Raw genomic sequence first — 24350 nt, 5'->3', positions numbered from 1 at the left:
TCTCTCTCTCTCTCCCCCCTTCAGTTCATTAATATTGTCTATCATTTATTCAGGTTAAATTCATGGACACTGCATTGAATTGCAAATGTCTACCAGCTACAAATTAAGAATGTGTCAGTTATTTAACCATAATCTTCATGTGCCATCCTTGATTCAACAATGGACAATGTCCGACAGAGGAACTTTTCAGCATTTTCATGATATTTTAACAAGTACTAATGGAACATTTTAACATGATGTAATGTAATACCAATATAAATGGTCAGTTATTGGACATTATAAATTTTCCAGCTAGCTCATTCTTGGTTGCCAGCGTTTCGCCCTCGTGTGCTAGGATGGGCTCGTCAGTTGGTACCTAGCACATCTACCAATACGCTGGCTAGTGCATACCGTGGAGGCCACTGCGTAGGCTAACTGGAGCCACCGGCAGTGCCAATGCACTAAGAGACTTTGTCTCATCACTAAAAATTTATGCAAAAATTTATGCCTGCTTGGCCATCAATGATATAGATGTTGATTTCCATAGGGAATCTGAAATATTTGTCCTGAATGAGCAAATTTATAATAAATATAATAAATATATAATAAATATAATAAATATATAAATTTGCTCATTCAGGACAAATATTTCAGATTCCCTATGGAAATCAACATCTATATCATTGATGTAATGTATCTAAGAATTTTAGAGCCTGATTTTAATTTCATCATATTTTGCATGTTGTGCACATAGTTCATGCCAGATGTTTTAACACTTTTTAATGTCATTTGTGAGTGTTTGTACATTTGGTTTAGTTATTGGATGTGTTTGTACAGTTTTGCATTAAGGCTGATGATATTCAGCCAAGGCCGAAACTAGTTCCTAGATTAGAAATGTAATGTAAACATTGCATAATGTAGTATTGAAAAGGTGGAGTATTATGACATTAAGTTTAATTATTATTGTGATCAAAATTCAATACAGATCAAAACCATGAAGTTTATATCCTATGAATATACTGTACCTGTCTGGAGCAATTATGTTCTTCTCTATGTAAATTTAACAAACTTGTAATTATCGCAAGTTTTTGTACCTGATGTTCAGACAACTATGAGCTGATGAGCTCACTGATAACCCGTTCTGTTGTTTATTAGTCATTCAGATTTTCTCTCTCTCAATTTTATAAAAGGAAAGAAATAAAATTTCCAAATTTGTTATGTTAAATGCTGCTATAAGTAATTCCTTGTCCAGCCACTCAACCCAGACGCTTCCCATTCCTCTGTGAGTCACGGAAACCCCATAATAATAATAATAATAATAATAATGATGTTATTGGTTTTACATCCCACTAACTCATTTTATGGTTTTGGAGACACCAAGGTGTCGGAATTTAGTCCTGCATGAGTTCCTTTACGTGCCAGTATATCTAGCAACACGAGGCTGACATATTTGAGCACCTTCAAATACCACCGGACTGAGCCAGAATCAAACCAGCCAAGTTGGAGTCAGAAGGCCAGGGCCTCAACCAGCTGAGCCAGTCAGCCCAACTAATAAAAGATAAACCGCCGATGAAAATGCTTATTGTATATAACAGTAGGTTCAGAAAAGGAAAACCAAATGTCAACGTTTTAAAATTTGATGATGAGTTTGATGGTGATCAGGGTAATGTTAGCCTTTTTGAGCCAATTTGTAGGCTACAATAATGAATAATTTGCAAAAACCAGACACTTCAATTGCAGATGTAGCAAATTTGTAGCTGAACCACGAAGTTTCAAGCCAATATCAGAAGTATGAAAATAACATGGGATCTAGGAAAGAAATGGCTCCCAATATTTTATACTTCGATAGTTGGTTTTCTTCATCCTATGTAATTTATTCATGTTCCACATTTCCTCACAAGTAAAAACTGAAAAATGTACAAAACATTCTATTACACAAGTTGAGCCAAGCAGGAATAAGCAGTCCTCATGATTTTTAACAAAGAACTGGGGTATTTTGGAAATTATTTTTGAATTCAGTGATCCAATAGTGTTTCAGAGTTGAGTAAAAATTCATCAGCAGTTCCTTTTCTAATTTAGCTCTAAAGCTTCAGAAAATACCGGCTGCTTCTGCAGAGCCTTTGTGATCACGTGATTCAATAGCATGTATTCTAATTTATCATACCTCCATTCACCTGTCAGAAATGGTCTAGATTTTGATAGACCATCAAAACTATTTCTCATCTATTATGCCCACAATGTGTTGTTTTTTTTTTTAGTGGTTTTAATGGTTTTACGTCGCACCGACACAGAGAGGTCTTATGGCGACGATGGGATAGGAAAGGCCTAGGAGTTGGAAGGAAGCGGCCGTGGCTTTAATTAATGTACAGCCCCACCATTTGCCTGTTGTGAAAATGGGAAAACATGGAAAACCATCTCCAGGGCTGCCAATAGTGGGATTCGAACCCACTATCTCCCGGATGCAAGCTCACAAAATAAAAAGCAATGCATATGATTACTTGACAATATTTTAATTCTAATGCTTTAGGTATGCAGTAACTTTCTGAATAGTTTGGCCCTGCAGTGTAGGGGGCAATGTGTACGCCTGTCACCCGGCGGCCCCGGGTTCGATTTCCGGCCGAGTCAGGGTTTTTTAATTGTAAACGATTAATATACCTGGCCTGGGGACTGGGTGTTTGTGTCGTCCTTAACGTTCCTTTCCCCACATTCAACACTCTACACTTCTGCAATTCCAATAACATGCAGTTTCATATCATACGGTGCAAGTAGGGGCAAAAGATCTCTATAGGTCGATGCCACAAACAAATACTTTTTTTTTTTTTTTTTTTTTTTTTTTAACTTTCCAAATAAACTATGTATGATATCACTTGCACAGTGTGGAGCACTCCACTTCACAAAGGAAAAGGGATAACACTATTCAAGGAGTGCACACCAGCGAGTAACTGGCTACAAAATCATGATGGGCTTTCATGCAGTGAATGGTGAGAGGAAATTAAAACGACTTTTTTTTTGCTAGTGGCTTTACGTTGCAATGACACAGATAGGCCTTATGGGCGACGATGGGATAGGAAAGGCCTAGGAATTGGAAGGAAATGGCCGTGGCCTTAATTAAGGTACAACACCAGCATTTTCCTGGTGTGAAAATGGGAAACCACGGAAAACCATCTTCAGGGCTGGCAACAGTGGGATTTGAACCCACTATCTCCTGGATGCAAGCTCACAGCCGCGTGTCTCTAACCGCACGGCCAACTCACCCAGTATTAAAATGACTGCTAATGCTGCTGTTTCATAAGTACAAGATAGCAAACATGCATATGTTTCAAAATGCTCAACTAGTAATGTGTGAATAGTTTATGTGAATATCACAGAAAGTGCCACGTTATTGTTAGATAATAGAGTTTAGTTTTTCGTGTTGGAAATCCTTCAGTAGCAAGAATTCAACAGTGTGACATTTTGTAGGATTAAAATCTATATATCACAAATAACCTCGACACTACAAGGTAGAAGAGGACCGACTAAGTAAGTATATCACAAATAATTTAGCAATCATGACAGAACTTATCACAAATGAACTTTAAGGAAGTTGTATTAGAAATCAATATTATAGGAGGACTGTAATTAATGTAGTGGCAACATAGCCCAGACACTTGCAGGAGATCGGGCATGCACAAAGAGGATATGGGAGCTGTCAGGTGGCGCTACTGTCGATGTGTAGTGTGCATCCGATGGGCTTCCAGTTGGGAGTGTTGTTGCTGTGTGGCGCTGAAGTGAAGAGGGTCTATTTCACTGCTCTAAAGAATGTTTTTGAAAGGTGATCAGCATTCGTGGATTAATTCGAGGTTGCTCGTGGCAAAAATGCATCAGAATGTTATTGAGAATTACGTGAAACCTGTGGTAAGAATGCATTACCGTATAGGTCGACTGCACGATGGGTCAAGGCATTTCGTGGGGGTCAGAATGAGACTGCGGATTTGCACCACACAGGTCGGCTGTCCATTCCTCAAGATCAGACTGACATTGCGAGTGTTCTCGTTTCCACAGACCATCGATGGACTGTTTGGAAATTATCCGTAAAAGTTGGTCTCGGTCATTAAACAGTGGCGCATACTGACGAAATGTATTAACATGAGGAAAACTGCATCCCGTTAGGTTCCCCATCAACTCGCCGACGTACAAAAATGGTACCAGTATGCACTGGCTGGCATCCACCTGGACAGACACTGCAATGAAGGAGGCACATTTCTGCAGCATATTGACCCCAATGATAAGACATGAGCACGAACCTTCGGTCCTGAATTGATGATGATGATGATGATGATGATGATGATGCTTGTTGTTTAAAGGGGCCTAACATTTAGGTCATCGGGCCCTAAGGGTACGAAATTAGACAAAATGTTATGACTGTTTAAAAATTCAGAATCCTCCACTGACCAGATTCAAAAACGTGAGGACGAAGAATGAATGGATGGATATGAAGTTAAAACGATCAGTGGATCCAACCCGCAATGCCCCACATTCCCAGAAACTAGCGTTAAATAATAGTATTACTGACCAAGGGACTGCTTCTAAAGCACAATACTGAATCGATGATGCTTGTAGTCAAGACGGGTCCAAAATTCAGGTCGTCAGCCCCTCATAATGGTACTTACTGCTAGGAAAATAGAACCATGCTACGAGGATTGGGGCAAAAGTCATGGCAATTATTTTTTTTCTTGTAGATATGCGAATGGATCACAAACGTATATGTGTCGTGTGGAAGTTCTGCAGGCATAGTGTGTATGCAGAACAACAGATGGCTCTGTGATAGCTGGTAGTAGTGCAGCGAGGACTGTGAAATCATTCAGTTAGTGAGTGTCGTGCGAGATAGAAGTAACCCGTGATGAGGAGCGTGCTTATAACAAAATAGCTGTTCTCAAAGGGAGAAATGCGATGGAATGTCACAGTGAATTAGTGGAAGCTCTTGGGAATACAGTGGAACCTTGGATTGCGAGCATAATTCGTTCCGGCAACATGCTTGTAATCCAAAGCGCTCGTATATCAAAGCAAGTTTTCCCATAAAAAACAATTGAAACTCGGATCATTCGTCCACAACAAAGGTATTTCTTCACTACAGGACCCAAGACCTCGCTCATCCATTCAACAAACGAACAGGGGAGGGGAAAACGTAGGCACACGGAACTTCACTCGCTTATCAAGTTACAATTTATTTAAAATATTTGCTCGTCTTGCAAAACACTCGTAGACCAAGTTACTTGCATTCCGAGGTTTCACTGTAATGCCCTACCATACCATACAGTAGCACGGTGGGTAGGAAAGTTTCAGCAAGAACGTGTCAACCAGTGATGAGCAACGTTCGGGACGACCTGTCAGTGTGCGGACCGACGTGGCACGTGCCATCATCTAGCAGCTCCTGGATGAAGACAGACGATGGACGCTACTGGAGTTAGAGAGGACAAGAGGCATTGAGAAACGCACCGTCCACAGGATATTGCATAATGAGCTGCAACTGCGCAAAATCGCATCGCGATGGGTATCGCATGCACTGACGGCAGTTCAAAGGTGGGTGCGCTAAGCAATATGCTCCAACCACCTTGCACGCTGGCAACAGGACGGCGATCAATTCTTGTCATGAATAATCGCCATCAATGAATTTTGGGCCAGGGCATACGAACCAGAACTGGAACGTCAGTCCGCGGAGTGGCGACATGCTGGATCACTAAAGGGGCAGAAGGTCCGTCAGAATTCTTCCCCAGTCAAATTGATGGTGATCGTCGCGTATGACATCAGGGGTGTCACTGTCTGCCACTTTGTTCCACATGGCAGAACAGTGACCGCACAACTACAGGGACTTCCTGGTGCGACAGGTACAACGTGGCGTTCAGGAGAAATGTCTGGATCTTGTGGACAGTGCAATAATCCTGCACAACAATGCAAAACCACATAAAGCAGAGTGTGTAGAACATCTACTGCGACGTTGGGGATGGGAAGAATTGGAGCACACACTGTACTCTCTCGACATTTTGCCCTGTGACTTTGATCTCATTATTAAGATTAAGGAACCACTACGTGGTAGGCAATTTGTAACACGAGAGGACATTGCTAATGCTGTGCGCCAACAGGCGACCCGATTCACACATGGAGCGGCAAATGCTGAGGCAGATGGTAATCAGTGCCTCCCACATTGTTGGCAGCGTGTGGTGTCAGTAGTAGGGGACTACTTTGAGAGTCTTTAGGCCCAGGTTTTTCATGTCAACTTTATGTGTACTGTGTTGTCATTCTTTTGCCCCGGGAAGGCCATGTTGCCGTGTATACTGCCATAATAAATTAGTGTGTTATGCTATTTCAGTGCTATTCATTGTCCATACATGTAGTTAACACTTTGTCCTTTCGTCTGTATATGTCACATTTTCCAACCGGACTGGTATCTTCAAGAAAAAAAATAGCTGCCATGACTTTTGCCCCAACCCTCGTATTTGTCATGTTGCAGTACTAATCAAAAAGCGTAGACTTGCGGTACTCCACACATTATGGTACTACTCACAGGTAATGAAATTCACACATGTAACACAGACCTTTGGCATTTCGCACACTGCGGCACTATTTACAGGCAACGCAAACCTATGGCATTCCTCACATAAGTGGACTAACAACAGGGAACCGCACTATCCCATGGTGTTCCTCACATAGTGGGTACTAATCATAGGCAACCCAGAACCATGGTGTCGCTCACATAGTGGTACGAATCACAGGTACTGTGGAAGCCGGCAACGTACTCTATTGCTACTAATCACAAACCTATTTGGTACCTAACATAATGGTACTACGTGCAAGTAAAAGCGACCCATGATGTTCCCCATGTGGTGGTACGAATCACAAGTAGTCTCATGGTTCTAATATAATCATCCCTTAGTCGCCCCTTTTAGTCGCCTCTTACGACAGGCAGGGGATACCGTGGGTGTATTCTTCGTCTGCGTCGCCCACCCACAGGGGGTTCTGTGTTTGGTCCACGAGAGGCATTTTATTTACCTCAAGTCCGCTGGCAAGCCGGTTGGGACACCCCTATCCGCCACCTGGGACGCGCCACGTGGGAATATCACCTCTCCCCCCTGCAATGCCAGCGTAGTAGGTTCATGACAGGCCTGAATTAAAGCGTCAATAGAACGAATGGCATCATCCTCGTTCGCCATGTCCACTGAAATTTCGACAGGAACCCAGTCAGGTGAAGCTTATGCTGATTATGGCACATGATTACGGGGGTGTTATTCTTACACATGTTCTGCTTGAGGGACAAACCGTCAACAGTGACTAATTTAGCCGATTTCTGGAGTGAGATCTGTGTCCAGCTATGCGGCGCAAACATCCACACTTATTGCGAGACGATCACCCTATTGTGTTGCATGACAACACACGTCATGTTAAAAACAATGTCAAGCTCCTACTGAAATGGTGGTACTAGGAGGTCTTGGAACACCCCCCCCCCCCCCATACTCAACAGATACGATTCCTTGCAACTTTGACCTGTTTCCGAAGTTGAGGAAATCCCTCCGAAGCCGCCAGTTTCCTGTTGTGGCATCTGCACTCCGCATAGTAGGGCGCTCCGTCACTGTTATCAACAGAGAACGCCTTGTCAACGGTCCCCAATGTCTTCCAGACATTTGGCAAAAGGTAATAAAACTTTGCGGGTGACTACAATGATGGAATATAATGCAATTGTACTTGTTAGTTAAACATTGAATTCTATCAATATTGCAAGCACTATGTTTACAAGCTTCGTATTTCTATTAGCAGTGTAATTTTAGTTTAGGCCAAGTGTAAAACTTAAATTACCATCTTATGAATAATTAAAGCAGTAAATCTGTAAAATATAAATTACTATCTTACAAATGGTTAGTGGGCAATGGCATAGTCATGATGAAATACTAGATCCCAACCAAGTTCCATTGCTACTCATGTGATACAAGTGTAAAGGAAAAAAACACCGTGTCTCAATTCTTTGAACCTTAAACATAATAAGTCTAAGGTGAATTACTGTGGTGAATGAATAATCTGAAGCAAAGTAAAAGTGTAATTTTTTTTAATCTTCAAGAGTGATATACATACAAAGATTATAAATAACAACACTGTTAAAATCTGAGGTAAGATTTCAGCTAATGTTGCTATATGGAAAGATGTATGCAATGTATATGCCTGTTTTAAAACAAACTTGACTATCTCTTCTTGTAGGAATTGTAAAATGCTACAGAGTTGTCTGTAAACAGAAACAGCAAAACCCAAAACCAAACCCCATAGTGCTACAGCCCTGATGGCCTTGGACTACCAAGCGACTGCTGCTCAGCCCAAAGGACTGCAGATTACAAGGTAAAGAGTGGTTGGCAATGTGAATCCTCTCGGCTGTTATTCTTGGTTTTCCAGACTGGGGCTGCTATCTCACCGTCAGACAGTGACTCAATTGGTCTCATGCAGGCAGAGTAGACTAGACCTCACACAAGCCCTCAGATACAGATAAAAATCTGTGACATGGTCAGGAATTGAATCCGGGGCTTCCGGGTAAGAGGCAGGCACACTACCCATCAACCAAAGGGGCTGGCTAAACAGGAAATTTTTTTTTTTGCTAGGGGCTTTACGTCGCACCGACACAGATAGGTCTTATGGCGACGATGGGATAGGAAGGGCCTAGGAGTTGGAAGGAAGTGGCCGTGGCCTTAATTAAGGTACAGCCCCAGCATTTGCCCGGTGTGAAAATAGGAAAAGTAAGCAAAGTAAACTATCATACATTATCAAACAAAACATACCTTAGCAATTTAATTTAGTGGGACTATCACTATGTTTCTTCAACTCCTATCAAGCTCCATTTGAATTCTAAATTGCTGAGACATTCTGTTACTAAAATAATCTTCCTGTAATTTTTGGAATGCTTTACACAGTTATTCGCTTAGTTATTTCAACGATTACTACTGTATATTACCAGCAGCTAATTTAAATCTACAATTTCATTTTCAGACTTCTTTCTTACTTTGATGGTCTTGAAAATCCACATAGCCTTGGGACAAAAGCTGTCCCTGCTAAATGTGTGTAACACCCTTTAAGTTGGCCACCCTTCACCAGAGACACTTTTAAACCATTTCTCTTGTTTTGGGGATTTGGTAGGTCAAAACAATGATTTTGATTAGGCCACATTTCACCAGAGTGATATACCAGGTGGCTCACCAGCCCCTTGTGATTTAATTTTATGCATCCCATCGCATTTATTACAATTCTGAAATACATCAATCCCTCTCCCTCAATCATGGTAATATAATGAGATGTGTGGTTATGGGCTAAAAACCAGCAGGAATCGTGAGTGCCACTATTAATTAATTGTGAGTACACTGAATGAACCCGTAAAATGAGCACAGATACAAAAATATGTACCCTACAACAGAAGGTGCACACACAGACCAGGAACAGCTACTTATAGGCTGGAAACTGGATGCTGCATGTCAAAACGTCGCAATAGCTCACTTGGCAGAGGTGCGGTGAGAGTTGTGGCAGTGGGCGGTGCTCGAAGGTTCGAATCCCATACAAGTATTTTTTTTATTTTGCTGCCAACTGCCTAGGATGTGGTAAGGTCGCATACGTGATAGCTTCCACAGACTAATATTTATTTATTTATTTATTTATTTATTTATTTATTTATTTATTTAATCCACTTACACTCCAGGGTTGGTTTGGCCCTCGGACTCCGAGAGGGATTCCACCTCCACCATGTCAAGGGTAGTGTCCTGGAGCGTAAGACATTTGGTTGGGGATACAACTGGGGAGGATGATCAGTACCTCATCCGGGCGGACTCACCTGCTATGTTAAGCATAAATGTTCGTGACAGAGCCAGGTTCACCCACACAGCTCATTACAGGGCCAAATGAACAAATCAGATCTGCCTCTGCAGTGTAGTGGTTAGTGTGATTAACTACAACCCCCAGAGACCAGGGTTCGATTACTGGCTCTGCCACAAAAATTTGAAAAGTATTATGAGGACTGGAACGCAGTCCACTCAACCTCGGGAAATTAACTGAATAGAAGGGGTTCGATTTCCACCTCAGCAATCCTCGATGTGGTTTTCCGTGGTTTCCCACTTCTTCTCTGAGCAAATGCCGGGGTGGTGCCATACTTAAGGCCACGGCAAATTCTTTACACTTCCTTGCCTATCACTTCTTATTTTCCCTTCCCTCACAATGCCCCTGCATAGCATGGCAGGTGAAGCCACCAGGGTGAGGTACTCGTTGTCCTCCCCAATTTTATCCCTGACCAAATGTCTCACGCACTAGCACACTGCCCCCGAGGCAGTAGAGGTAGGATCCCTCGCCGAGTCCGAGGGAAAAACCAACTCTGGAGGGTTAATGGATTAAATAAATCAACTCTGGAGGGTAAATGGATTAAATAAATAAATGAACAATCAGACTGTGGAAGCTAACAAGTATGCAACCTTACCACATCCCAGGCACTTGGCGGCAAAATAAAAAAATACTTGTGTGGGGTACGAACCTTTGAGCACCATCCACTATCAAAACCCCCACCGCACCTCTGCCAAGTGAGCTATTGTGACGCTTGACATGCAGTGCCCAGTTTCCAGCCTATACAATAGCTATCCCTGGTCTGTGTGTGCACCTTCTGTTGTAAGGTACACATTCTTCAAATCTGTGCTCACTTTACGGGTTCATTCAGGGTACTCACAATGAATTAACAGTGGCACTCACAATTCCTGCTGGTTTTTAGCCCATAACCACACATCTCGATATATTACCATGGTTTAGCAAAAGGCACCAATGTATTTCACAACTGTAGTAAATGCAATGGGGTGCATAAAACTAAACTGCAAGGGGCTGGTGAACCACCTGGTTTCGGTCTTGTGGTCACTGGAAATCAAACTTCATCCTTTCGTGGTAAGATAGAGAAAATGCATAAACAACTGGAAATTCTCTGCTGTCAAAAATAAAAAGACAGTCCTATGAACAACACCTTTGTCAAGGTCACTTAAACGTGCAATTCCTTTTGGAAAATTAATGTATCTCTTATGAGTCAGAAACTTGAAGTATCTGGCAAGTTCACCTTCTTAGACTTCTGACACACGTGACACGGAGGATTTACTTATGCCACTTGCTTTAGCTGCAAGTATTTTATTCGTGGAGAAATCAAATTTCACTCTATTCTTCACTACAGCCTCCTTAAAAAATATGTACAAAATTATGATTTTGAGACTGACTACATAATATCATTTTCTTATATTTCACCTATGTTAATATAGTTAATAATCTGTTTACTGAGAAAGAGTATATGACAAATGCACAAGATACTAGAGTCCACACACACATTTTTAAGAAAATTATATTATTTCTGCTAACAGCAGTATTGAAATCCCTCCTGACACAGAAGAAGAAAAAGTCCAAACAGAAGGACCTCCAATCAATTAACGTAAATGGAGGTATCTGAAAATTGCAACAGATCTTGTAGAAGGATATATGATGAGCGACACTCGCCATTTATTTATAAATCTCATAATGCTGACTGGATAAACATAAATTGTGTCTTGTAGGCTCTTAATTTTCATAAAACAGGTTTGAACAATGGATGTATGGTAGGAATAAACAGATAAGACTTACAATGACTTGAGAACCTACATTAACCAGGCAATTTGATGCTGAAAAATGGACTATCTTAACAGTACATGTAGGTTTGAAAAAGACATTCACCTACTCACACTGTGTACACGAATACAAAGACAGTGATGTTCATGTATCTTTCTATTATAAATAGCTTTACATGGCCATGATCATTAAGGCACCAAGTCTGTATGGTCTGACACTGTGGTTAGCCGCTTTGAGCCCCGTTGGTGGGGGGAAAATAATCACCAGAAGAATGTTGGCCAGCAGGGTAGGACAGGGAGTGGTATACAATTTCCAATCATTAGACTGCATGCCAAAAGTCTGGGTTCAATTCCAAGATCTCACTAAAGAAGACCACCTAACGTTACCACAGGACAGTATAGAAGCAAGGTCACTACTGCATGCTATTAGGTGCATTAATAAAGGATCTACTTTTTAGGAAACACAATTAACCAAGAAAGGCAAAGCAGAAGGGAACCAATGATACAAAACACAGGAATCATACTGCATATAAAAATATATCTTGATGGATCATTTAACTAACATACTTTTAATTATATTACTGCAATGAAATTATAAGTCATTCTTCAATATTTATTTCTCTATCAAGAATAAGAAGTCAATTTGGTACTCGACACCAAGAAAAGAGTAAATAAAATATGTTTCACAGATATGTACATAGCCTAAGAATAATCAAAACCCTCATTCTTTGTGCTGTTGACATTTACCTCATGACAGTTGCCATCACTAGCTCCAGTCATGACTTACTTGCACATGCACAAGCACACGCACACACGCACACACACACACACACACACACACACACATTGTGTTGCATGGAGAACATACAGTTTCATTATCACACAAAGCTGAGATAAGATAGCAAGCAATGACAGCTGCTATTATAGCCTGAATTTCCAGTATCAAAAGATGTTAATACTGTATGCAAAAAAGGACCATAAAACACTAACAATTTCTGTACATTTACATTAAACTGAAAAGTAATTGTATATGTAACTAAACTACTTACTTTTTAATGGTTAAGTATGAAATTAGACATATATAGGGTGTTTCAGAGATACGTATAAATATTTTTTGTGCTGGTTACTGGTAGGGCTCTGAATACATACGATGTCAAAATAATGTTCTATTTTGAAAATTAAAAATAAGCTGGAAATTTAATGTTTGTAGCTCAGGTAGTATTTAATGATAAACAATGCAGAGCTTTGCCGAAATACATTACAGCATTCTCCGGTGTTAAAAAGTTTGCTTCTTGTATGTAGAACGTACTCATAAAACTTACATAAAACTTACACATGCATACTACCTGAAGCTGCTGTGCAGTGATGTACTGTACTTAGAATTGCTTCTTACACATTGCGCATGCATACTGCCACCATGTTGTGGCAGGTGGCATAAGCTGAGGGGCAAACGAAGCTACTACCTACCTCACGAACATCATACTGAACTTCAAGCTACTCCCTCGGACAACCCATTTGCTAAATTTTAAAAAGAGTAACATTTTATTAACTGCGGATATTCATCCCTACCTTCCATAAGGTTAGAACAAGTATTAATAAAGAATAGAAGACTGCACCAACTACTATATTTCAATAAGAAAATCAGCACACTCTGCAGTGTATGACCACAAGGATACCGAATTCTAAATAATATTATAAATAATATCTCACACAAAGTTGATGTTGTTTTACGTTGCACCGACACAGACACGTCTTATGGCGACGATGGAACAGGAAAGGGTTAGGAGTGGGAAGGAAGTGTCCGTGGCCTTAATTGAGGTACAGTCCCAGCATTTGCTTGGTGTGAAAACGGGAAACCACGGAAAACCATCTTCAGGGCTGCCGACAGTGGGGTTCGAACCCACTATCTCCAGAATACTGGATACTGGCCGCACTTAAGCGGTTGCAGCTATCAAGCTCAGTCACATGAAGTTCATAGTATTTCTAGTCATTATGATCAAATAAACTCATTAAACTCTTTTGTTAAAAATAACTATTCCAATTTTGTAGAGATTCATGATCTACTTAGCTATGTGTTACACAATCACTTATTTCACTTAATAGCTGTGTTAACAGCAACATACCACAGTTTTCCAGCATGGGGAATAAGTGCAAAATCTGCCAAGCTGAGTGACTAACAGTACAGCAGTGGCTATCTGATCCCAAACTGGTGGGTTCAATCATGGCTTAGTCCACTGGTCTTTGGTGCTGAAATACACAAGCCTTGTGTTGGTAGGTTCATTAGCACGTAAATGAACTCCAGCAGGACAAAATTCTGGCACATTGGCATCTCCAAATAAGTAGTTAGAGATGTAAAACCATCATCATCATCATCATCATCATCATGTACCCTGCACCTGTTTTGATATGAATGAGGGATATGAATTTCATGTTGTTGGTCCATATTGAACTGAGAATAACATATGAATAGTAACACGGTAAAGGCTTCCACCTATTCAATACCAATATGTATTTACAATATTATAAATACATATTAGTATTGAATAGGTGGAAACCTTTACTGTGTTACTATTCATATGAATGAGGGAGTTAAGTCTCCTATCCAAGTCTGCCAGCAGTTTACATATTACTTCAAATGCCTCTGAGTTGCAAAATGAATTATTTTTATTTTCCTAACACTGAACCAGAGGCAAAAGTAATTTCATGCTTACAATCAAGTTCCCTAACTTGTAGGAATAGGGAAATCAGAAAATGAAAGGAAATGGAATGGAATGTATGTAGTAATTGTTAACAATTTTGCAATCATGCGCAGGACCTTAAAAAACTAATTCTCTAGAGATAAAATTATAATTTCGTGTGGCTATTTCTAGCCGAGTGCAGCCCTTCTAAGGCAGACCCTCCCATGAGGGTGGGCAGCATCTGTCATGTAAGTAACTGCGCGTTATTGTGGTGGAGGATAGTGTTGTGTGTGGTGTGCGAGTTGCACGGATGTTGGGGACAGCACAAACACCCAGACCCCGGGCCATTGGAATTAACCAATGAAGGTTTGACCCGGCTGGGAATCAAACCCGGGACCCTCTGAACCGAAGGCCAGTACGCTGACCATTCAGTCAATGAATCTCTATTGAACACTTTCCCGCCTTGTCAATACTTTACATATTTTATTATATTTAATTACCGTATATGTTTCGAGAGCCAACTACTCTCTTCTTCAGCAGTGCCAAACATGAATTAATCTTTGGACTTGGTGCATTGGTACAAATAGAACAATTACATATAAATCTTGAAATTGTTACAATATTTCTCTGTGTTTCATCTTTCACTTACTTATTATGTCATTTGTTACAGATTTTAAACTAGAATTTTCAAATCATAAATAATAAAATCTATTAAATTAATCACTATATGTTAATTTTACGTCGTTATTTACATTTAAAAGAATAAAATGTTTCTTTGTGTCTAAATTTAACATTTACTTTGCCATTTAGTAGAACCCTTTAAAATAAAATAGTTTCAATTTGTAAAATAATAAATAACACCTATAAAGTATTAAAATATTTTCTTTTCTCTTTTTCTTCTTTCCTTAAGTCTACTATAATTCCGATACCCCTCATGAATTAGAATTTCCTCCTCTTAATCCCGTCCAATTCTTCATTTCATCTAATTTATCCACAAATTAAAGTGATGTAACATTGGTCTGAACCAAACAATATGTCCTCCTTGCTGTCAATGACCTTATGGGGCAAGCTGCTACTATGCTGCTGTTTACGTGATGACCATCTAGCTACTTTTATAACCGTCAAATTCTTCACTTCGATTGGTTGCCAAATTTAACCATGAATGAAATATTATTGCACTAGTCTGAATAAACAAACAAACATGAAAATAATCACTTCAGCCAATGAGTCGGACAGAGATAAAATTAATCTACACTGATAGTGAATGTGGCTTTTTTTTTTCTTTTTTTTTTTGCCAGTGATTTAATGTCACACTAACACACCGAAGATATTTGGCGATGCAGGGATGGGGAAAAGGCTAGGATTGGGAAGGAAACTGTCATGGCCTGAATTAAGGTACAGCTCCAGCATTTGCCTGCTGTGAAAATGGGAAACCATCAAAAACCATCTTCAGGGCTGCTGATGATGGGACTCAAACTTGCTATCTCACAGTTATGCATCCAACTGCATGGCCAACTCGCTCGGTAAGATTGCAGAAAAGTACAATGTACACAGTGATGTTGGACATGTTCAAGAATGAAGCATACATGGCATACATACAAGTACAGTATACAGGTTTATTCACCCAATATGTTACACCAAAATATTTCTAATACAGTGAAGATATTGATATTCTGTTTTCATATTTTAAATGGTATTAAGAGTGTCATGAAATGTGCTAGATTTTTACATGAGATTATTAATAATGGAGATATCAACATGAACTTGACACTAGGAGAAAAGTTTATATCATTACGAATTCAGAAATGTAATAAATTTACACATCAGACAATACTGCAGTTTCCATTTCTGATGGCTGAGAGCAGTCACTGGTCTTGCCGTATCAGATGTGGTTCGCTCGGACAAGCCGATCTGTTGTTGTGATGGCAACTACACAAGAGGTACACTACATACAAACATGTCTCAAAAAATACAATGTAACATATCCCTGGGATCTGCAAGATGTTTAGAACATATGGACTAAAGATCGGATGGCGAGGTTTATGTTTTTAAAAGAAATGAAATACTATGTGTTAATTACAAAGGAATGAGTGAAACTTTATTGTCTTTATTTTGAGAATATAGAACATGTGAACTGAAAAATAAAAATAACAGCACAACTGATCAACTCCTTGAAGAAAAGCATATTAATAATGTCAAAATTAAAATTCACTAGTAATGATCAACATAAGCTGGGAATAGGAACAGAATACCATATAAACTTTTTAATTCTTTTGACACTAAAAGGAGTTTTAAATTTAGAGATTTTTTTTTTTTTTTTTTAATATGATAAAGCCACTATACTGAATACTGCTCCCAGTCAATCATATGCTTGTGCATGGGCCACATTATCCCCCTCTCCCCCCCCCCCCCCTGTCCTTCCCTAACACACAGATACATCCACACAACCAGGGGCCCCTTTATTCAATCACCAACCGACCGACCGAAATAGGTGTTCATCACTGATCCAGGTACGTTTTTTTTTTTTTATAAACTTCATTTTTGAAAATGTTTGTTCACAAATGAAAGTACTCGCAGATGCACACAATTATTTATTCACAAATTTTAAGAAAGCCGGATAATGTTCATTACTAAGTGCCCTTTAAAAGTTCATAAAATTAACCTCTGCGAACTTGTCCCTTAAAATGGGAACAACACTGCTGTTCAATTAATTCGACCTGTAGTTGCAGAGGTGCATCACCAACGTCAACTGCGAATGGATTTTTGAACAAATGAATTTTCTTTGCACAGGTCTTTAAAACTGTTTTCAAACTCATTCTAGAATAAATTTATCAACTTACCAAACCGAACATATGGCATTGAACTGTTTGAGTTCTCTTCTTGAAGGTCAGTACAACATGAAAAGTGTGGGAACATGCCCTTCTCTAATTGCTGTGGAAATCAATTCGATTTCTTTTAGAACACTAACACAAAACTGCATTTAAAAGCACACCTTTCCCTTGTAATCCCTTATTCAAAATATTTAAATGTTGCATTAAATCTGTAAGCTTTTGTCCCTATCCAGTTTTTGTCCCCACATTCTGCCACTTTCTGTTTCACGTTCATAAATGTGCTTATTTCTTCACGAACATGAAAGAAGTGTTTCAAAATAATACCACAACTAAGCCAGCATACGTAGCTATGATAAATTACATCGCCACAATTACAATCAATTTCAGTTAGAACTGACTGGAACTGCCGATGATTGAGTACATGTGATGTAATACGATTAGTTGTAGATGTCACTACGTTCATCACATGTTGCAAATTTAATACTTTTTCACATAGTAGGCCTACTTGTTTATGAATAATGCAGTGTTATTCAAGAGACATTTCAGTATTCATTTCTTGTTCTTCCAATTAATCCAGTCTTTATAGTGCTTATATTCCTTGCTCCATCTGCTGTTACAGCTGCCAATCAATCCCATTTTAAAACAAGATCCTTCAATGTTTTACACAGTTGGAGAAACAAAACCTCGCCTGTTGTAGTTCCAGCAATGCTTCTTAAAGATGCCAGCTCCTCAGTTATTTCACACGCTTTGCCGGGCTGAGTGGCTCAGATGGTTAAGGCGCTGGCCTTCTAACCCCAACTTGGCAGGTTCGATCCTGGCTCAGTCCGGTGGTATTTGAAGGTGCTCAAATACGACAGCCCCGTGTCGGTAGATTTACTGGCACGTAAAAGAACTCTTGCTGGACTAAATTCCGGCACCTCGGCGTCTCCGAAGACCGTAAAAGTAGTTAATAGGATGTAAGGCAAATAGCATTATTATTATTATTATTATTATTATTATTATTATTATTATTATTATTATTATTATTATTATTTTATTTCACACGCTCTGTCCATGCCATGAATAAAAATTAAAAGTTTGCTGTATCATGGACACCATTACTTTCATCCAAAGCCAACGAAAAGCACTAGCATTATTTTGAATTTTTGTGCAGTTGTGAGCACAAATTAACCTGGAGTTCTTTTGTTCTTCTTGTCATTGTACTCTGTGATAAATTGACTGTATTTATCAGTTGATTCTTTTCAGGACACATTTCTTCTATTACAGAAAGTATACAGTTCTTCACAAACTCCCCATCAGAAAATGGTTTCCCTTTCACAACTAATAAATGTTCAACACTCATAACTAGCACAGACTGCAGCCATTTTCCTCAATCTGTTTCATGAACATTCATATTAGAGCAGTGTGACCATTGATTAAATCTGAAATATTTTCCTTCCATAATGTTCAATCATATTTATTGCGTATATACAGATCTGTGCTTAGAATTATAATGCCACCTGATGTATTCTTTAAAAATTGAAATAGTTTCCGTGCATATTGTACCCATGTGGAAAGGGCCATCTCATCATGATTTGATACAATTGAGATGAATTGATAGGATATTGGAATACTGAAATACATATTGGGTAGCTGAGGCCCAGTTGTGAAAGACTGCCACACCTGCAAGAATATTCAGGCAGACCTGGATCCAGGGAGATTAAACGTACAATAGCAATGGGTAATTTCCATGGTGCAAAGCCTGGCTAGTTAAGATGGCTATCTTGACAGAAAGTACACGAAGTGTCCACTCTCTTATTTATGATAGTGGAAAGGGGAGAGCATTAACTGAGATGTAATTGTTACCAGGAAGAGAGAACTTGTCATTTTCTGAACAAGGTGAGTTTGCACTATAGCACAGCTTCTCGGAAATGAATAAACTTCCCATAGTCTAGGGCATATAGTTGTCAGGTTGGTGACGGGAACATTTAAAAGACCCGCTTTAGTTTATGGACAATGACAAAATTCTGGCCACTTTTGGATCTTCCTCAGGTGTGCCAGCTTTGAATCAGTAAATATAAAATCAGGCTATCTTTCCAATTAATAATAAATAAAATATTCAAATCACAGAATTTCAAATGTGGGAATTTTAGAAGACCGTCCCCATGATGATTGATAATGTGTTTGATAAATTAAGGTATCAATTTCTAGGAATTGACCCCAGCTGGACTGCTATTGGTCAGGGCTACACCACGCTAGTAGCGACGTCAAAACACGCCAAAACATTGATATCTTATTAATCTATAATCAAATTTGGATTAGATTACGGTGTGTGAAACTGTACTATCAGACCATTCTGTGGTAAAATTTAGATCATCCATATCGGCTTCCAAATACCGATTTAAGAAAACCCCTCTCTCGGGGTTAACCTCTGATGAACTGGAAGAAGAGGACAAGCAACTATAAATAAGAGTAACTTCAGCGATGAGACACACAACAGGTGGACAGAGTTGAACCAGCCGTACTGAAGCTGGTTAAGAAACTCAAATTCTACACAGTGATGAGTACCATGATTAGATTAATTATGTGGGAATGTTATTATGATAAAATGGGGAAATAAGTAGATTAAAAACCGTTACCTAACGTAACACATGGTCCCATGTATTTAAGATAAGACGGAGGGACATTATTAGATTAACTGTTAATATGGGTTAAATTGATTAATTATTGCTTGTTTCTTGTACATAAATTTGATTTGGGTTCATTAAATTTGCTTGTTGTTTTGGAGAGTATGATGCTAACCCGGATTATTTTGAATTAATTTCACAACCACCTTGGTCATTGTTATACTTTAATATTAGGAATTAGGCATGTTGTTATGACAAATCCAGCGATATGAAAGTGCCAGTGTAATTAAATGTGTGGTTTACGTATGGAAGGTTGAGTGATGATGATGATGATGATAATACTACCAAAATGCCGAGATTTTGCTGATTGTTTTAAATGGATTAAATTATCAGGATTAAAAGACGATATTAATAAGTGAAAGTGTTATATTTTGAACCTTAAAAAGATAAATTATTAAGATGACTATCAGTCACTAATGACATACTAAAATTTCTGATTGGGTTCCAAATAATGTGTTAATTAAATTTGAATTAATGAATGAATGCTAAAAAGTGGTCTAAACTTATTGTTAAAATTGCGGTTCTAATGAATTAAATTATGGTCTAAATTATGTTGTGCTAATAATGGTTTGGGACCACGTAATAGTTATGTATCAATGATTGATAAAATTTATGGGGATGTAAGGTTACAACCTGATGTTCATTCGTGGAGACTAACCTCAGACAATTGATCAAGTGCAAATGGGGGCAATGAGGAATAACACGCAGTTAAGGTATAAACAGACTGTGCTACATCGTAAATAATCAGTCGTGAACTCGGTGAATGATAACTGAGTAATCTTAGCCCGGTGTATGAGAATAGAGAGATGTCCGTAACGGGTATTAACGAGGAATCTACAAGGTAATATATGTAATGGAACTACGATGAGATATAATGGAACTACGATGAAATATTAATGGGAAACTACGATGAAATATATAATGAATCTACGAGAAACACAGAGATTGTAAGTGTCCGGGTAATGAAAAATGGAATTATCAGCCCGTGGGATGTAGGCAGATTAAGACCGAGTAAGAGAGTGCAGGGATCACACCCTGTTATAATACATATGAGAAGGATAAGCTGCATGTTAATTAGGTGAAGTTTTATGACCCCAGAGATCAGAGAGGTTGATGCCCACACGAATAAACGTATGGTGGAATGATAAATCATGACTGATGATAGGATTGTAAATGGGACCAATAATAATAATAATAATAATAATAATAATAATAATAATAATAATAATAATATTGTTTTACCAGTAATAATGGCCATAATGAACTTCAACATTATAAAAAGGTAAGGTTAAACCAAATAATATCTAACAGCGGTAATAGTAATCAAAATGCTGTTTTGATGATCGTAGTAATAATAATAATAATAATAATAATAATAATAATAATAATAATAATAATAATAATAATAATCTTTAAATATTAAATACCAGTAATCATGACCATTATATTGAAGTGTCAACTATTGTGAGCAAATAATAACCACAATAACAAACAATAATAATAATAATAATAATAATAATAATAATAATAATAATAATAATAATAATAATAATAACAAGAACAACAAGTATAGTCACCATGAGTCGGGTTGGTTCTGACCAGCAACTTAAGTTTCCCTTGGAGGCCTAGATTCCCGACTGTGCGAATGAGACCAGGGACATTAAATGTCAGAATTATATGAGATTTGTGGATAAACCTTCTGATACCTTTATTGTTGCAATGACAGTGGTTGATGTTCAATTGAGCTTTGATTTGACGAGCTATTACTCGCATGCTCGCGACTGGATACTTAGGCTAGGGTCTGTCCATCTAGTTGTCCCCTTTTTGCTACAATAACATTTCTAGGATAGGAATCAGGAGGTGACTCGTCAAATGGAACGTAGGAGGCAACCACAGTACAGGTTGTGCTCAGGCCTACGTCTCAAATGGTTCAAGATTTGCGTGTCTAAGCACATGGGTTATTGGTTCGATCCCTATGGATCAGCTGTTTGACCTCATATAATTTCATCCACATCATCAGTGTGGTAAGGCAGTACGAAACCAACTATTTCTTTTTTCAGGTTTGTTATGGTCACATTTGAAAATATTTTCAGTATGTAAATGTTGCCAAATTACATGAATAAAATGCTCCTTGTTGCAATTTCAAAAGGAAATAGTTACTTTATCATTTTATTGTAGATAGTTAGTCATGCCCACGGAAATTAATTCTGTCACTTCCTAGTCCCATTGTGGAGTCTTATTTGTGTCTCTACGGATGAGCCCTTCCCCTACTTAAATTTGCAAGCTCCGTTCATCCCTGTGTTTATTTGAGCACACTACTTTGCATAAAGATGTTTGTTAGACATTTATTAAAGAACTGACCACCCCTGAGATTAATGCTAGTCTGGGACTCAGAGGGTGAGCGGGTGCAATATCAGACACATTACTTTTCCACTGTTCTCAATACAAAAATAGTCATAAGTCCATTTTTCTTTAAAAACACGGCTGTCCACTTTTCTGCATCGGGAAAGAGACATTTTTGTTCAGTAGTTTGTAGTTTGTAGTTTGTAAGAACACGAGTTCACAGTGAAGTAGTAAACCACAATGAACCACCCAAAGCACTTTCCGTGTGTAAACTGGCCATTTCCTATGGATGTCCAAAGGTAACTGTACCTATATAATCCTCCGTGGAATTCAGAAGGTCTTCCACTCTCCAGGGAAATCTGCAGCTGTAATTCCAAGAAATAAATGGAGAAAGTCTAATCCTTACCTGATTTTAAGGTGGAAATAATTATACATCTCAGAACTCTCCTACAGCCCAGTAACAAACATCACGTCAAGAAGAAAACTACGAGTAATTCACAGATGTTTCTTATGGTTATACCTAACAAGCTTTAACAACTTCATTTTCAAAAACCTGCACTGACTTGAAAATCAAGTAGCAAAAATATTTAAGAATATGCTTAAAATGTTGTATTCAAGCGGTCTGCCTATTCAATACATATATATATATTATATATTTAACTAGAACATGTTTCGTCCCCTAAGGGACATAATCAGGTAGAATATTTCACAAAATACATACAAAATAAAATCACATTAATAGATTGATGATGATAATGATGATGCTTCTTGTTTAAACGGACCTAACATCTAGGTCATTGGCCCCTGATGGTACGAAATGAAATGACACATTAGAAGTTCAAAAACATTGACTGACCAAAATAAAAAAATGATCGGTGGGTGGGTCGGTAGGTGGGTGGGTGGGTGGGTGGATGGGTGGGGTGGGTGGATGGGATGGAATGGATGGGATGGATGGGATGGATGGATGGATGGATATGAAAGTTAAAACAAAACAAACAGTGGATCCAACCCAAAAACTATCATATAAATAATTACTGACCAAGGGCCCATTTTCAAAGTACAATCCTGAATCGAGGATGCTTGTTGTCTAAAGGGGTCCAAAATACAGGTCAACGGCCCCTCATAATGGTACTTGTCGCTAGTAAAGTAGAACCATGGTATTCGTCATGTTGGGGTACTAATCAAAAGTAGTGTAGACTCACGGTGTTCCACACATGATGGTACTACTCACAAGTATCGTACGTCGTACAGGTAATGCAGACCTATGGTGTTTCTCACATAATAGCGCCACTCATAGGCAATGCAAGCCGATGGTGTTCCTCACCTACGTGTACTAATCACGGACGCCGGTATTCACATGGTGTTCCTCACATAGTGGGTACTAAACACAGGCAATGCAGACCCACGGTGCTGCTCATATAGTGGTAGTAATCACAGGTAATGCCCAGACCCGTCGTGTTGCTCACAAGGGTACGACTCACAGGTACTGGAAACCCACAGTGACCCCACTCTCTGCTGCTACTAATCACAAACCTATTTCGTACCTAATATAGTGGTACTACTCGCAAGTACAGGCAACTCATGGTGTTCCCCACGTGATGGTAGTTTCATGGTTCTAATACAATCATCCCTTGGTTGCTCCTTTTAGTTGCCTCTCACGAAAGGCAGGGGATACCGCGGGTGTATTCTTCGTCTGCATTCCCCACCCACAGGGGGTACATTAATAGATTGGTAAGACACGAGTTAAAATACACTATCATTCCTCAATGTAATTTGAAGGAACCATTTCCAAAGATCATTAAGTATCCTGTATGTCATGAAACACTGTAATTCAAGGATTTTACTCAACATCAATGGTTATTCTATGATGGCTGTATGATTGCACCAGTTCTTTTCTTATGAACAACTCTCATTGATATTATTGACTACAACATGACTTGGAACTTTATTCAAGTTTGCAATTGTATGTATCTTGGGTATTACACCCGAAGGCTGGTTTGATCATTATTTTAAATATCCTTGTATATCATAGTGTATTTTAACTCATGTCTTACCTATCTATTAAAATGATTTTATATCTGATGTATTTTGTGAAATATTCTAGTTGATGACGTCCCTTAGGGGAAGAAACATGTTCTAGATCAATATATATATATATATACTGAATAAGTGGACTGCTTAAGTACAACATTTAAGTATATTCTTTAAATATTTGCTACTTGTTTTCAAGTG

General features: G+C 38.7%; 1 protein-coding gene across 5 annotated transcripts in view; it reads right to left on the bottom strand.

The window, feature by feature from the left end:
• Nucleotides 1-24350, bottom strand: part of GramD1B (GRAM domain containing 1B) — a 557013-nt gene that overhangs the window by 285389 nt on the left and 247274 nt on the right. The window contains exon 1 of one of the 5 annotated variants that reach the window (XM_067141767.2): nt 12348-12434. The exons of the other annotated variants lie outside the window; for them this stretch is intronic. Coding sequence (XP_066997868.1) covers nt 12348-12380 — 33 coding nt within the window. The 5' untranslated portion in view covers nt 12381-12434. Of the gene's footprint in view, nt 1-12347; nt 12435-24350 lie in introns of those variants that run through there. 5 annotated transcript variants of the gene reach the window in all.

Source organism: Anabrus simplex, chromosome 2, assembly GCF_040414725.1.
Source record: "Anabrus simplex isolate iqAnaSimp1 chromosome 2, ASM4041472v1, whole genome shotgun sequence".
Lineage (NCBI taxonomy): Eukaryota > Metazoa > Arthropoda > Insecta > Orthoptera > Tettigoniidae > Anabrus > Anabrus simplex.
This window is presented reverse-complemented; position numbering and strand designations above follow the sequence as displayed.